At 31.3% G+C, this 16,170-nt stretch overlaps 1 protein-coding gene across 2 annotated transcripts in view; it reads left to right on the top strand.

Annotated features, from left to right (window-relative positions):
* The first annotated feature begins 3,407 nt into the window (after positions 1–3,407).
* LOC134721346 (importin-4-like) overlaps positions 3,408–16,170 on the top strand; it is a 338,068-nt gene continuing 325,305 nt past the window's right edge. Inside the window, exon 1 of one of the 2 annotated variants that reach the window (XM_063584286.1) lies at positions 3,408–3,579. In XM_063584286.1, the coding sequence (XP_063440356.1) occupies positions 3,514–3,579 (66 nt within the window). In that variant the 5' untranslated portion in view covers positions 3,408–3,513. The remainder of the gene's footprint in view (positions 3,580–16,170) is intronic. The other variant, XM_063584285.1, reaches the window with a different exon arrangement.

Raw genomic sequence — 16,170 nt, 5'->3', positions numbered from 1 at the left:
GTGGTAGGCTTTTAGTTTAAAAAAAATCGAAATCGGTAATAAAGTAAAACCACAACTATACTGACCTAACGGATTTTTTTAAACACCCAGGTTCGTATGCTATCATACAGACCTGTGAAATAAAACAGCTGATTCAATATTTGCTGTTCAGCATACACCAGGTTCGTATGCTAGCATAAATATCTGAGAAATACAATGTATTAATTAAATGTAGACATTAGCAATTCAATTCAATTCAAATATTAATTGCCATATAAACTTTAAACATTAAGTTTGTGACATATAAAATAATAAACAATATAACTATATTTCACATATATACACAATCATCCATTTACAGTAACTATTCCAGTGTCCCCTGTCCTCAGTTCTAATGACATTTTGATGTAGGACCCCAATTTATTAATTGTGATGGTGTTGATGGATTGAGTAAAGAAATCAACTTTTCTTCATCAGATAAATCTTTAACATACAAATTAAAATCCAAGTGGTTGAAAAAGTTATTTCTTAGTTCCATATTTAATTTACAATCTAATATAAAACCTTTTTCGTTTTCTAATGTTTTACATTTAAGGCATAATCTCTGCTCTCTAGGAATATTTGTATGTCTGCCTTTTTCTATATTTAAATTATGGTCACTAATTCTTAGTTTTGTTATTAATTTTCTATAAGTAAAGTTTGATGTTCTTAAATAGTCTTCAAAACATAAATTTTGTTTAAGATTCTTATATAAATAAAGTTTACTTTTTTCATCTATGTTTTGCATCTTATCATGTATCAAATTTTCAAAGAAGTTTTTAGAGCTTGTTTTTATATAAACTTTAAATGAATTATTTATTTTTTTGTCTGAACTAGTATTTTGTTGAATTTGTGCTATATATATCTAAATTAAGTTCCCTTAAAATATTTTTAACATAGGTAAACCAGGAGTATACTCCTTCTGAGTCTAAGTTTTTACTAAGCATGTAAGCTACTTTCAAAAGAGAATTTAATTTACAGCATTCAAATCTCTTTAAATATAATAAAGTTTGTGTTTTAATATTAAATTCTATAGGAAGTCTCCCCAATTCAGCTCTAGTTGCAAGATTAGATGCATTCTTTCTAGTTCCTAGTAAAAATTTATAAAATTGCAAGTGTAATTTTTCAATTGGACTTTTTTCTGCAAAATTTAAAATATCTACTTCTTTTCCAGAATTTAAAGCTCTGTTTTTTGCTCTAAAAAGAGATATATATGTGTCTAAATATGTAACTTCAGAGTTGTATATCATTATTGGTTTATTGAGGGAATTAAAGAGGTGGCATGCAACTTTGACTGGTAAATTATTCAAAGACTTTGTGTAAGCTTTCAACCCAAATAAAGCTTGTTTGGCTTTTTTAACAAGTTCTTTAGTGCTATGAGACATGTTGCCATTGCATTTAATTAATAAGCCTAAAAATGAGTATTCTGATACATTATCAATGTTACTGTTTTCAAAATTCAAAAATGTTTTTTCTAGTTTAGAGCATGTCCTATTAAATATCATAGATTTTGTCTTTTTAATATTCAATTCTATCTGCCATTTATCACAGTATAAAGCTAAATTATTTAGACTATTCTGTAGCCCTGTTTTAGTTTCTGAAAAAATTAACAAGTCATCTGTAAAAAGCAGGCAACTTAGTTTTGAATCTATAATTTTTAGAGGATAACACAAGTCATTTTCAAAGACCTCTGTGATGTCATTAATGAATATATTAAATAAAGTAGGACTCAGTGAATCACCTTGTTTTACCCCTCTTGTAATATTAAACATATCAGTTACCATGTTTTTGTATTTAATTGAAGACCCAGTGTCATCATATTGATGTTTTATAATGTTAAAAATTTTCTTCCCTACCTCCATATTATAAAGTTTGTACAAAAGAGCATCTCTCCATACAGAGTCAAATGCCTTTCTTAAATCTACAAAACAAGCATAAAATTTCTTTTTGTTTTTATGTAAATACTTATTTATTAGAGATTTTAATATAAAAATGCTATCTGCAGTTCTGTGGTTCTCTCTAAAACCGAATTGGCTGTTACTTAATTGTTCATCTATAATTTTAGTGAGCCTATTGTTTAGAGTTGCATTAAATATTTTTGCAAGACAATTAATCATAGAGACTCCTCTGTAGTTATTGGGATAATTTTATCTCCAGAATTATGTAATGGGACTAAAAATGAGTTTCTCCATATTTGATGGTATTTTCCATTCAACAGAATAAGATTAAATATTTTTACATAATTTTTAATCATAAATGGGTTAGAGTATTTTAGAACTTTATTTATAATTCTATCAGGGCCAGCAACTTTCCCTAATTTTAGTCCATTTATAACTTTTTTTATTTCTGAGAAACTGAAAGGTTTATCTGTTTCTAAATTTTTTATAATATTATTTTCTATATTCTTAAGTTTATTTTCTATTTCCCTATGGAAGGTGGTATTAATTTTAGTTGGATTTCCTTGATCTATAAAGTGCTTGATCAGTTTGTCTTCTTCTTTTAATATTTCAAAGATATCATCCGTTTCATCTGTTCTCTTTTTTATAAATGATTTTAGAATCTTCCAATATTCTTTTGGACTTTTACCACTATTATCCGAAAGTGAAGCAAAAATTTTTTCTTTATATTCTATTTTCTTTAGCTTTACCATCTTTTTAAGATTTTTGCAAAGAAGAAAATATTTTTGTTTTAAATGATTATTAATAGGGTTATTTTTTATTTTATTACCAATAGCATACACCAGGTACGCATGCTGGCATACAGGCCTGAAAAATGCAAGTTAATTTATTACAATTCAGTTCAGCATACACAATATGTTATTGATAACGATTTTTCTTTGTCATATTGTTTTTAAATTAAGTCCATATGTACATAGCACACAAGTTAGAAGAAGAAGAAGAAGAAGAAGAAGAAGAAGAAGAAGAAGAAGAAGAAGAAGAAGAAGAAGAAGAAGAAGAAGAAGAAGAAGACACCAGGTGTTAAATATGCCAGATTCACGATTTCAAAGTGCTTGATAAAAGAAAAATGTGTTTTTTCTTTTATTTTTCTCTTTTTTGCATAAGTTTGTCTTATGAGCAATAAGTCGACCTATTTGAGTACGAATTATGACAAACTACCGTTAATGAGAATTTCTAATTTTAGATGAGAACGTGTTCCTTCCATTATAACACTGGTCCACCAATAGTACAACTAAAATCACAAATTTATAGTGGAAAAAGGCGCTTTGTATTCATATTACTTGGAGTGCAATATTCCAATAAAAATAACCTATGTTACATACAAACCACTGATCCTAATATTATCAGCTAAAATACGGCAAGTTTTTTAGAAAAGCTATCACTTGTAGTATCTCTGAATCATACATAGAATGGAAGGATTCCGAGAGGTCCGATTCTACTTGCACTAACATAACAACATAGTTTCTTCCCCCTAACTTAAATTAACCTGAATTGGAGGGAAAACGTTAATATTGCTGAAATAATCTGTTTAACAATCATGTCTCAGGAGCTGGAAGACACTTTAGCAAAATTATTAGTACCGGATAATAATACGATACAGCAGGTATGTTTGTCAGTTAATATGCATTCAAATGAGAGAAAAGAAAAAAAATGTATGGAATGTCCACGTGTCTGACGTTTCCCCCGACATCCATTTTAAGTAAAAAAAAAATTGGACGAAAGGAAGAAAACCAATCTGAAAATAATCGTTTCGATAGTAACGTGCTTGCCTGTAGGCCAAGAGATAATTCAGTCTGTGGCCGAGTGGGGATTTAATGTTGGGGGGGGGGGGGGGGGGGGGGGGAAGGGGGGTTTATTGTCCATTACATTAAATAGGCATAATAAAGACTAAAGACTAAATAGGCATAATTTGGTAAAATCTTAAAGGTATAGTAGCTATTATTTTGATTTTGACAAAATTATAAGCAAGTTTTAAAGCTGCTATAATCAAAGATGTGAACTTAAAAATTCACTATAAATATCGTTGGAATGTTAACCCTCTTGCTGCTGGTGGGACACATATAGAGTGGGGTGCTCATTTTTGCCATATCTTTCCATGTTTTCTACAGTTCATGTTCAGGTCTATATTCTGTATTCTGTAGGTGTCGCTGTTGACACTGGATTATCTCCCTTGTAATTATTGAGATCTCGCGTGTATATATTTCAGTCTGGTAAACACCTCACTTGTACTTTAAAATATATACTTTTAGGTGGCAAATATATGTACATTTATTAATTAAGAGAAAAGAGATATTTTTAAATATTAAATAAAATAATATTTCATTAATCAAAACGGCGCGACTCGCAAATAAAGTCACCCAACAAACGCATTAGTGTTTCATTAGAGACGGAGACATTGTCGTTTTTTTCCATTGACAATAAAAGTTCTAAATCAATATGCAACGATCCTGTGTTAAAGTATATCTCATGTATAAGTTTTTGTCTGGCCTCTTCATAGTTTTCACAAAATAGTAAATAATGTTCCACAGTTTCTAATTGACCACAATCACACTTGGGGTCAATATTTTGATTGATTTTGTTAAGGTAATTTTTTAAATAATATCCGGATCTTAGATTTCTAATAATTTTTGCTGTTTTATGATCTGGATAATCAAATGTTGATTTTTTGCTGACAGTCTGATGAAAATTGTAATAAAATCTTCCTGTATCACTATTATCCCATCTATGTTGCCACTTTTTATTTACTAAAACTCTTGCTGCTGTTCTAATATCTTGTTTAGTCACTGTAATATGAGCTTCTTTTTGAATTTGATTTGCTTCTTTGGCTGCCTCTTTAGCTAGTTTATCAGCTATTTCATTTCCTCTAACATGAGCATGTCCTGGGGTCCAATCAAAATTAATTTTTATTCCATGATGTTTTTGTATTGATTTAATAAGAGAGATAATTTCATGTGAAGTGGATCTGTGATTTACAATTTTCCAGTTTAAAGTTAAAATTCCCATGGCTGTCTGACTGTCCGAAAATATTTTTACTTCTATAATGGTTTTATTTTCAATTCTGCTAACATAATCTAATACTAATTTTATTGCAACAAGTTCTGCCAAAAGAATTGAACCCTTTTTGAAACGGGTTGTTTGAGTTCTATTTCTTCATTGTCAGTGATATTGTTTGCCTTAAATTACTGGAGAATAAAGGCTTTTTCCCCTGGAGAAGAATCCCAATTGAAAAAAAATGGCTTAAAATTATTCCCAAAATGACAACTTTTTTTCTAAAACAGAGCAGGCTCAGTAGTAATTATGCATGAATTCAAACTGGAAAACACTCATTTACACATTTTTCATGCCTAAAATGACTATATGTGCAAATTTTAGGGTCTATTTGTGTATCATCACTGACAATAAGGGGTCTTATTTCAAATGAGGGTTTATCTCTTGAAAGGGGGTCTGCAAATTGAAGTTCCAGTCAAATTCACAGTTAATTATAAATTTCCCAATTTGATAAACATGATGCATATTTTCCCAATAAAAAAGGGTAGAGATAGTTTAGAAAAAAAGCCAACAATATCACTGATTGTTGACAATTACAATTGCCCCTGCTCCACAAGGTCCTGGGTTGGATTGGCAAGAGCCGTCTGTAAAAGCAACAACTGTTGATGGAGATACTGTGTTAAGTTTGTTTACTACATGTATTAAATTTTTTCCTGTGATTTCTTGTTCTTTAGTTCTGTTTTTTGAGGAACCAAGAGTACGCCAATATTCTGGTGGAGATTTTGATGCTTGTAGACCTTGAAATTGATATTCTTGCTCTATGTCATCAATACTGATATTTGTTTCTTCTCTCATGTTTTCTGCTTGTTGTAACATTAAGCCTAAAGGTGATATGAACTTGTCCACTGTTTCTTTGTTTTTCCATTCATCTATTTTGTTTCTGATAGGGATTTTGGTTGAATATGAATTTAGTCGTGCAATATCTCTAATAGCCATTTCTTCTCTTCTAAGATCTAATGGCAATACTCCTGCCATAACTTGTAATACTTCCAAACTGGCTGTTGCAGAAACTCCAAGACAAATAGATAAACCCTTTCTTTGGATGGCATTTAATTTTTTTAAGTGTTCTTCTTTTCTTGTTTGCCAAATACAGCTTGCGTAGAGAAAAATGGAACCTATAATACTGTTGTAGACTTGAATAAGAAATTTTGTTTTTATGTCACCAATTCCTTTTATTTCTCTTAAAATTCCTAGTGATTTTCCAGCTTTTTTTAGCTCACCTGGCCCAAAGCATCACCAGTCAGGGGACTTACTGAAATAAGTGATTTTTAAATCACTTATTTGAGTAGCAAATTGGAGGTTTTATCACAAATTGGGATATTGTAGTTTTTTCAAAACACTTAGGTTTAGATAATATCTTTTAATTAGTAAAATTAAAAAAATATGAACTTTTTGCTTCTTTTAAGTAGCAAGGTTCATGCCTTTGATGCTATCATTTTAATAGCTGAAAATTCCATTTTAGTTGAAAAAATGCTATAATAATGGCTTTACATAATGAGCTGATACTTTCTTAAAAGATTTTTCACAGCAGTGGGAGTATTTTTCCTGAGAAGTTCAAGGTTTCATCTTTCAGATTATGTAATAAAATTCTACTGTTCACGATAAAAATTTCACTGTTCGGGGGTGTTGAAATTAGTGTGGGTTATTTACAGTATGATACTTAAAGAAGTGATTTTTGGGAATGAAATTGAGGTCTGATACGTAAACAAGTGATTTTTATGTCATTATCCTAGATTCAGTACAAGGTCATCACCTGAAATGACCTGGTCATCCTAGACAACACAGATGTTGGTTCTGATAAGTTTAGAAACATAATTAGTCCCTGGATCATTAGTATTCTATATTTAAAGCTACATTAAAATTAAGTCACGTCTTCTAGTGATTTATTTGTACTACTTAAACAGGTGATTATTAAAGAAAGACAACTCTCACGTCCAACCTTTATTGAAATAATGTTACTTGAATCAGTGATTTAGAAAATCACTTGTTTAAGTAAGTCCCTGACTGATCACTTTGCGTCCGTCGTCCGTCGTCGTCCGGCGTTAGCTTTTACAAATATCTTCTCCTCTGAAACTACTGGGCCAAATCAAACCAAACTTAGCCACAATCATCATTGGGGTATCTAGTTTAAAAAATGTGTGGCGTGACCCGGTCAACCAACCAAGATGGCCGCCACGGCTAAAAATAGAACATAGGGGTAAAATGCAGTTTTTGGCTTATAACTCAAAAACCAAAGCATTTAGAGCAAATCTGACATGGGGAAAAAATGTTTATCAGGTCAAGATCTCTCTGCCCTGCAATTTTCTGATGAATTGGTCAATCAGTTGTTGGGTTGCTGCCCCTGAATTGGTAATTTTGAGGAAATTTTGCTGTTTTTGGTTATTATCTTGAATATTATTATAGATAGAGATAAACTGTAAACAGCAATAATGTTCATCAAAGTAAGATCTACAAATAAGTCACATGACCAAACTGGTCAGTTGACCCGTTTAGGAGTTATTGCCCTTTATAGTCAATTTTTAACCATTTTTCGTAAATTAAAGTAATCTTTTACAAAAATCTTCTACTCTGAAACTACTGATCCAAATTAATCCAAACTTGGCCACAATCATCTTTTGGGTATCTAGTTTAAAAAATGTGTGGCGTGACCTGGTCAACCAACCAAGATGGCCGCCACGGCTAAAAATAGAACATAGGGGTAAAATGCAGTTTTTAGCTTATAACTCAAAAACCAAAGCATTTTGAGGAAATCTGACATGGGATAATATCAGATTATTACATGGCATTTTTCATATCACATGTATTATCAGCCCTAGGTTCAATATCAGCCCAAGAGCCGCATGGCTCGAGGGCTGATATTGACTGAGGGCTGATAATACATGCGATATGAAAAATGACATGTTATGATCTTTTTATCATATGCTTCAACGATGGAGAAAAATCACAGATTCATATATTGATCCTTTTACGTGGTTCCCAAATAGAAGTTTAAAGAGTGAAAAGTTCACGGACGTTGGATCCCAAACTTAGTACATTCGATATGAAATCTTTCTATCATATGCCTCAGCAAAGAAGACAACACATTTAGATTTTGATGAAACAACAAAAAAGTAATTCAAAAATATACATAATGAACACTGTTAGGAAAAGTCAACTTTTTTTTAAAGTAACTTTCTAACGAATTATGTGTTAAACTTTTAAAAAAGACATTTAATTAATAATTTGATTGTTGTTGTTTTTATTTTTTTATTTTAATTATTTAACAAAATATACTTTCAATTATCCAAATAACTGTTTTGTACACTACTTTGTAATGTTTTTCAGTGAAAACGTAGCATTGAGGTGTATTTTCCGGAGTTTGCCGAGCACCGGAATGCCATGCGATAACGTTACGGAAAGGCATGTGATAACACTCAAAGCATGTGATAAACTTTTCATATCAGCCCGCTAAGCACCAATTTCGAAAAATATGGAATTAAGGTTCATTTAATGCTATTATCATACAGTAAAAATTATATGTTATTTAGTCTAAGTATATGATAAAAATGTTTATCAGGTCAAGATCTATCTGCCCTGAAATTTTCAGATGAATTGGTCAATTGGTTGGGTTGCTGTCCCTGAATTGGTAATTTTGAGGAAATTTTGCTGTTTTTGGTTATTATCTTGAATATTATTATAGATAGAGATAAACTGTAAACAGCAATAATGTTCAGCAAAGTAAGATCTACAAATAAGTCAACATGACCAAAATGGTCAGTTGACCCGTTTAGGAGTTATTGCCCTTTACAGTAAAGTTTTAACCATTTTTCGTAAATTAATGTAATCTTTTGCAAAAATCTTCTCCTCTGAAACTACTGATCCAAATTAATCCAAACTTGGCCACAATCATCTTTTGGGTATCTAGTTTGAAAAATGTGTCCGATGACCAGGCCATTCAACCAAGATGGGGCCACGGCTAAAAATAGAACATATGGGTAAAATGCAGTTTTTGGCTTATAACTCAAAAACCAAAGCATTTTGAGGAAATCTGACATGGGATAAAAATGTTTATCAGGTCAAGGTCTATCTGCCCTGAAATTTTCAGATGAATTGGACAACTGGTTGTTGGGTTGCTGCCCTCCAATTGGTAATTTTTAAAGAAATTTTGACGTTTTTGGTTTAAATCTTGAATACTATTATAGATAGCGATAAACTGTAAACAGCAATAACATACCTGTCAACTGACCCGTTTTCTGCGGGTGTGACCCGAGATTTTCACTATTCTGAGGGATCACCCGGGACACCCGCCGGGTCATTGAAATAACCCGGGAATTCCGAAAAATCTGAAAAATGACCCGATTTCACCCGTATTTCTTAGCCTTGAGATTGATTTCATAAGTAATATTCCTTTGAAATACCGGCAAATTCGTAATTCTTCCATGAGCAGGAAGTTCATCTAGCTATGTAAACTGTCAAATTAAGTGACCAATTAAGTGCATGGCTTCATTTGACAGCTTTGGTGTCAAACACACTGTTCATTAACACCAATTACCTAAGCTTTAGGTCGTAAATAAATTGCACTATACACATAAACAAACATATTACAACTAGTTACTTCCCCTTATTTGTCACCATTCAAAATTATTCCTTATATTTACGTTTTATATCATATAAAATATAAAATTCAAATACATTTTGAAAAATAACTTTTCAATATTTTTATACCTTTATACAATATTTAAAAAAAAGTTGAAAATTATTTTTTACATTTATACTTTCTTTTACTGTATTACTATATTTTATCATAGTCCAACTTCCCTGAAAAGATGGTTATCTGATGTTAAGAGGCAACATAGCATAAATGGTTGTGGTTAATGATTCCAAAAAGTAAAGAATAAAAGACTGAGATACACAAATTTTTAAGAGTGCAATGAAACAAAAATTTATAAGATTTAAAATGACTGAACCAAGTGAACATGCATTGATGTTCTGGTATCTTTGATATACATTGTAAGAAAATGTACCATAAATACTGAAATTCAGCTCGAAAAAGTTCGTACGCGTTATGACCTGAGATTTGATTCTTCAATGCAGGTCATGACCTGCATTTTCATCGTCACAGGTTGACAGGTATGCAATAATGTTCAACAAAGTAAGATCTACAAATAAGTCAACATGACCTAAATGGTCAATTGACCCCTTAAGGAGTTATTGCCCTTTATAGTCAATTTTTAACAATTTTCATTAATTTTGTAAATTTTTGTAAATTTTTACCAAATATAGTTCTCTGTTTCTAATGGGCAAAGTTCATTATAGATATAATTGTAAGAAGCAAAATCGTTCAGTAAAGTAAGAACTTCAAACACATCACCATCACCAAAATACAATTTTGTCATGAATCCATTTGTGTCCTTTGTTAAATATGCACATAGACCAAGGTGAGCGACACAGGCTCTTTAGAGCCTCTAGTTTTCTTTGATGTTGATATGTTCACTAAAGGTAAGTTTTTCATCCAATGTAACTCCTAATAATTTGGGATTAGGGTTGAATTTAACTGGTTGGTTTCCTAACACAAGGTGTACTGTTCCTGGATGCTTTTTGTTTCTTGAAAAAATGCAGTATTCTGTTTATTTGTATTAATATTTATTCTCCATTTTTTGCTCCAATTCATGATTGTATTTAATTCATCTTGAGTTTTTAATCTTATTTCCTCTAAATTGTTACCAGTATTCCAAAAGGTACTGTCATCAGCAAATTTGCATTTTCCAGCCTTTACTTTTTTGGTACTTTTTTTGTAAAAGGTCAATTACAAAGATATTAAAAAGTATTGGTGAAATAACTGACCCTTGTGGGAGACCAGTTTCAGTCCTACACCATTGTCCTTCATGTTTGTTTACTATACATCTGGAGTACCTTTCATCTAGAAATGCCTGTATCCATTTCCAGGTTTTTCCTTTGATCCCATATTGATGTAATTTCACCAATAAACCATCTCTCCAGACACTGTCATAAGCCTTTTCAAAATCAATGAGAACTGCCAACCTAAAATTATCTAGATTAAATCCATCCAGTATAGATTGTGTTAAATTTAATAGTGCATTAGTTGTAGATCTAAAATGTCTAGAACCTTCCTGTTCAATATCCAAAATATTTTCAGATTCCACATAACATTCAACTCTGGTAGTGATTATTCGTTCCATTGTTTTTCCCAAAACACTTGTTAAACTAATCGGTCTGTATGAAGATGGTTGATTATAATTAGATTTACCTGCTTTTTTTAAAAATTTTACATTTGCCCTTTTCCATTGAATTGGTATTCTTCCTTCTGTTAATGATTTGTTGAAGGTTGATACATTGTATGAGTGAATCTAGATCTCCTGCATTAATAATTAGTTCTGTAAAAATATTGTCTGGTCCTGGTGCAGAGTTTTTCTTTAATTTGGCAATGGATCCCTCTAATTCATCTCGATTAATTTCTCCATTCATATACATGTACCTTTCTTCTTCAGCTTCTTCAGATAGAGTGATGTTGGTATATTTTTCCATTATTTCAGTGTAAAAATCATTATCAAAATTATTAGCATTTAAATGATTGCCTTTAAAAAAGGTGTCTTCCAAAATTCTTTCTTTGTCTTTTTCTTCAAAGAGTATATTTCCATTTGAATCTAAAAAAGGTAGAACGAAATTATTTTCATTGAGGTTTTTACTTCCATTTAATTGAGTACACAATAAAGCTGACCATTCATCCACTGCCTCATCTTTTGCATCTGTAAACGACGATTCTGCTTCCATTAGTTTGGTGAAGTTTGTTGGTGTGTTTTTTAATTTATAATTTCTCTGGCATTTATTGAGCTGGTGTTTATTTTCCTCTACTGTTTTATTCCACCAACATGGTTTATGGTGTTTTCTGATATTTCTTGTTGATTTAGGGACTATGTTTTCCATGCACAGCATCATTTTGTCTTAAAAAATTTGGTAAATTTCTTCCATTGATTGATTGTTAAAAAATTCTAAATTCTGAAATGATTTTTCAGTGGCAGTTTTCCATACATCTAGGTCTGCTTTATTGATATTAAATTTTGGGGTTTCATTTTCTAAAGGAACTTGAGTACTAGTATTTGTACAAGAATTTAATTTAGTAAAGATTGCAATATGATCCGACTGTATATTTTCCTGACTTTATTATACAAGTTTTGCGTAATAAGGGACAAATCAATGATACTGTCACTGTTTCTTCTTGAAGCTTGGCAATCATTTACACATATTAATTTAGATTTATTCATACATTCCTCCAATAATTTTCCGTGAATATTTTCGGTTTTATTATTCCACTGAAAACTTTTGGCATTTAGGTCTCCAACTATGACTGTATTATCTGTAATTTTATTGTTAATGTGTTTACATAGCTTATCCATTAAATATGGTTTCTCAGGTGGTATATAAGGACACCAAATGTTGATTATTTTTTTATCTTTAAAAGTAATTTTCACACATGTCATTTCTATTGAGTCTAATTGGTTTATTGTAATGTGTTCAGAAATATAATTTATAAAATTGAGAATGGAAATGGGGAATGTGTCAAAGAGACAACAACCCGACCAAATAAAAAACAACAGCAGAAGGTCACCAACAGGTCTTCAATGTAGCGAGAAATTCCCGCACCCGGAGGCGTCCTTCAGCTGGCCCCTAAACAAATATATACTAGTTCAGTGATAATGAACGCCATACTAATTTCCAAATTGTACACAAGAAACTAATATAAAAATAATACAAGACTAACAAAGGCCAGAGGCTCCTGACTTGGGACAGGCGCAAAAATGCGGCGGGGTTAAACATGTTTGTGAGATCTCAACCCTCCCCCTATACCTCTAACCAATGTAGAAAAATAAACGCATAACAATACGCACATTAAAATTCAGTTCAAGAGAAGTCCGAGTCTGATGTCAGAAGATGTAACCAAAGAAAATAAACAAAATGACAATAATACATAAATAACAACAGACTACTAGCAGTTAACTGACATGCCAGCTCCAGACTTCAATTAAACTGACTGAAAGATTACGATTTCATCATATGAACATCAGGCACAATCCTTCCCGTTAGGGGTTTAGTATCATACCATCATAACATATATGAGAAGAACATAACTTGTATCATGCCAACAACTGTTTTTAGAATAAATGTCTTTAGGTCCGACGCAAAGACCTTATCAGTGACTCAATATTAACGCCAAAATATGCAATCTTTAATGACTTGACAACAGTATCGTAATTATATCCCTTCTTAATCAGTCTATTTAAAGGTTTTGTCAGTTTCTAAGGTGAATACTGACACCTTTGTGCTTTATAAAGAATATTTCCATAAAAAATTGGATGTGAAATACCTGAACGTATAAAAAGTCTGCATGTTGAGCTATATTTACGAATGATGTCTTTATACCAATGATAAAATTTAGTAAAAGTTTTGACTAGTTTGTGATATCGAAAACCCTGGTGTAATAATTTTTCAGTAATACATAAATTTCTCTCGTTAAAATCTAAAACATTGTTACAAACACGAGCGAATCGTACAAGTTGAGATATATAAACACCGTAAGATGGTGACAAGGGAACGTCACCATCTAAAAACGGATAATTAACGATAGGAAATGAAAAATCATCCCTTTTATCATAAATTTTAGTATTCAGCTTTCCGTTAGTGATATAGATATCAAGATCGAGGAAAGGGCAGTGGTCATTATTAGTATTAGCTTTATTTAAAGTAAGTTCAGCAGGATAAATTTCATTAATATATATACTGAAGTCGTCATTATTGAGAGCCAAAATATCATCCAAATATCTAAAAGTATTATTAAATTTGTTTATCAGATGTTGTTTTGATGGGTCTTTGCTTATTTTTGTCATAAATTGTAACTCATAACAATACAAAAAGAGGTCCGCAATAAGTGGTGCACAGTTAGTCCCCATTGGAATTCAGATAATCTGACTATATATGGAATCCCCAAAGCGAACAAAAATGTTATCTAGTAAAAATTCAAGGGCATATATAGTATCAAAGCATGTCCAATTAACATAGTTTTTTTGTTTATTGCTACTAAAAAATGACCTAAAAGAGTTTGAACATATATATTCACATTCTGATTTTTTGAATGCCCATTTAATTAAGTGTGTGATTTTTTTCTTAATGAGAATGTGAGGCAATGTGGTATACAGGGTAGAAAAATCAAAACTTTGAACAGATTCAAAATCACCAATATGAGCATGCAATTTATCAAGTACTTCCAACGAGTTCTTGATACTCCAAAAGTAATTTATTCCACTATTTTCGAAGGCCTTATTTGAACAATTTATTATAAGGTTTTTAATTGTACCAAGTGTGCTGGTAAGAAGAATAGACAATTTAGTAGTTGAACAATGGCTTGAAGACGAAATAAATCTATATTTGTAAGGGGTTTTGTGTAGCTTCGGAAGCCAATACATAGTTGGGACTTTCATTGTATTTGGTTCTGCTTGTAAAGCGGTGGCTAAAAGTTTATGTTTGTTACAGATTTCGTTTTCTGAAAATGGAGTCAGTTGGAATGTTGGTGAATTGGTGATTTCCTTTTTCAGAACCTCAATGTAAAATTTACGTCAAACAATAATAATATTATTAGCAGCTTTATCGGCCGGGACAAAAACAAATTCCTTGGCTAGTTCTTTTAGTTTATGTTTGATACGGGAAATAGGTTTATTGTGGTTATTGTTAATAGTAAAATGTTCTTTAAAATGTTGAATACGTATATCAACTATCTTCATTACTGAATTAAAAAAAGAGTCCAAAGATTTTTTGGTAGCTTTTTCCCGTTTTATACATTTCATACAGTAAGTATGGAGTGAGTTGTGGATGATATTACGACACTCATTCCAATTAATAATTGACGGGGGACGATATTTAGGTCCTTTACTGAGGAATGATTTTAACTCTCGGTCTTGAACGATGTTAAGATCTCCTGTTATAACATGGGAAATGGGTCCATAAATATATGCGGAATTACTGCAATTACACGAAGTAGGTGTATTTTCACTGATATTAACATATTTACACAATTGACTATAATTAAACACAAATTTCCGGGTAGATTTCTTGTAAATATAACAAATAAGAGGAAGCTCAGTATTGTCAAAATAACCAGGAATTTGTTCTTTAACAGAATGGTCGTTAAATATACCGGCAATATTTACAAAATCAAAGCCTTTATTGACATACTTAATTTTAATAAAATGTTTTTTATGATCTTCAGGGCGATCAATTTTGGGAAATAATTTAGAATAACAATATGCCATAATAATTTGAACAATTTCATACTTAGGACTGCTATATGAAATTGTGTTGCAATCCTCCAAAATTTTATTTAACTTATTAACCGGTAACGAACAGAGTTTTGTTAACAGATAATGTCTGCCGTTGTTTTTTGAAATAGAAATTAGGTCTGAAATATTGGTATGATTGGCCCGAAATTTTCTTTGATTGCGATTTGTTCTACGACCGTGAGAACGTTTTTTACGAACAGTTTTAGAAACTATATCCAAAATGTTAACGGAATTGGTTCTAGATATATTACCAATTCCCATGATATTATCATTTAGACCGAGAGGGTAAACTGTCTGTAATTTTTTAATCCAATTTAATTCAATTATTTTCTGTGATCGTACAAACTTTGAATGCGATTCACCAGGCTGCTTATTTACTACTTCTAAAGGTTGAACTGCTAAATATTTAAACGGATGGTTGTGCTTCTTAAGGTGTTGGTAAATGATACTTTTGAATTTATTTGGTCTTTTAAGGTGGCTCACCCCAATAGTGACCCCCGGTAGATTTTTTTTATTTTCACTTATTCTGTAGATTTTTTTATGCTGAATCCAAAAATGCAAAGAAAAAAGGGGGTCACCAGGCTCGTTTTCCCCTCAAATTGAAGCGAAATGTGCGATTTTGACCCTTTTTCCAAACATGTCCACCCTTACAACAATAACGGTTACATCAAATTCAAAGAGTTTTAAAACCAAGTCAGTATGATTTTTATGTGAAAAAACATTAGAATGTGAAATGTAAACCTTTTCCGTTGTTGTTTTTGACTTAAAAATCCTTTTATTTTCAGATTTATGTCTAAATTTTGCATTTTCTAATTTCA

Source organism: Mytilus trossulus, chromosome 6, assembly GCF_036588685.1.
Source record: "Mytilus trossulus isolate FHL-02 chromosome 6, PNRI_Mtr1.1.1.hap1, whole genome shotgun sequence".
Lineage (NCBI taxonomy): Eukaryota > Metazoa > Mollusca > Bivalvia > Mytilida > Mytilidae > Mytilus > Mytilus trossulus.
This window is presented reverse-complemented; position numbering and strand designations above follow the sequence as displayed.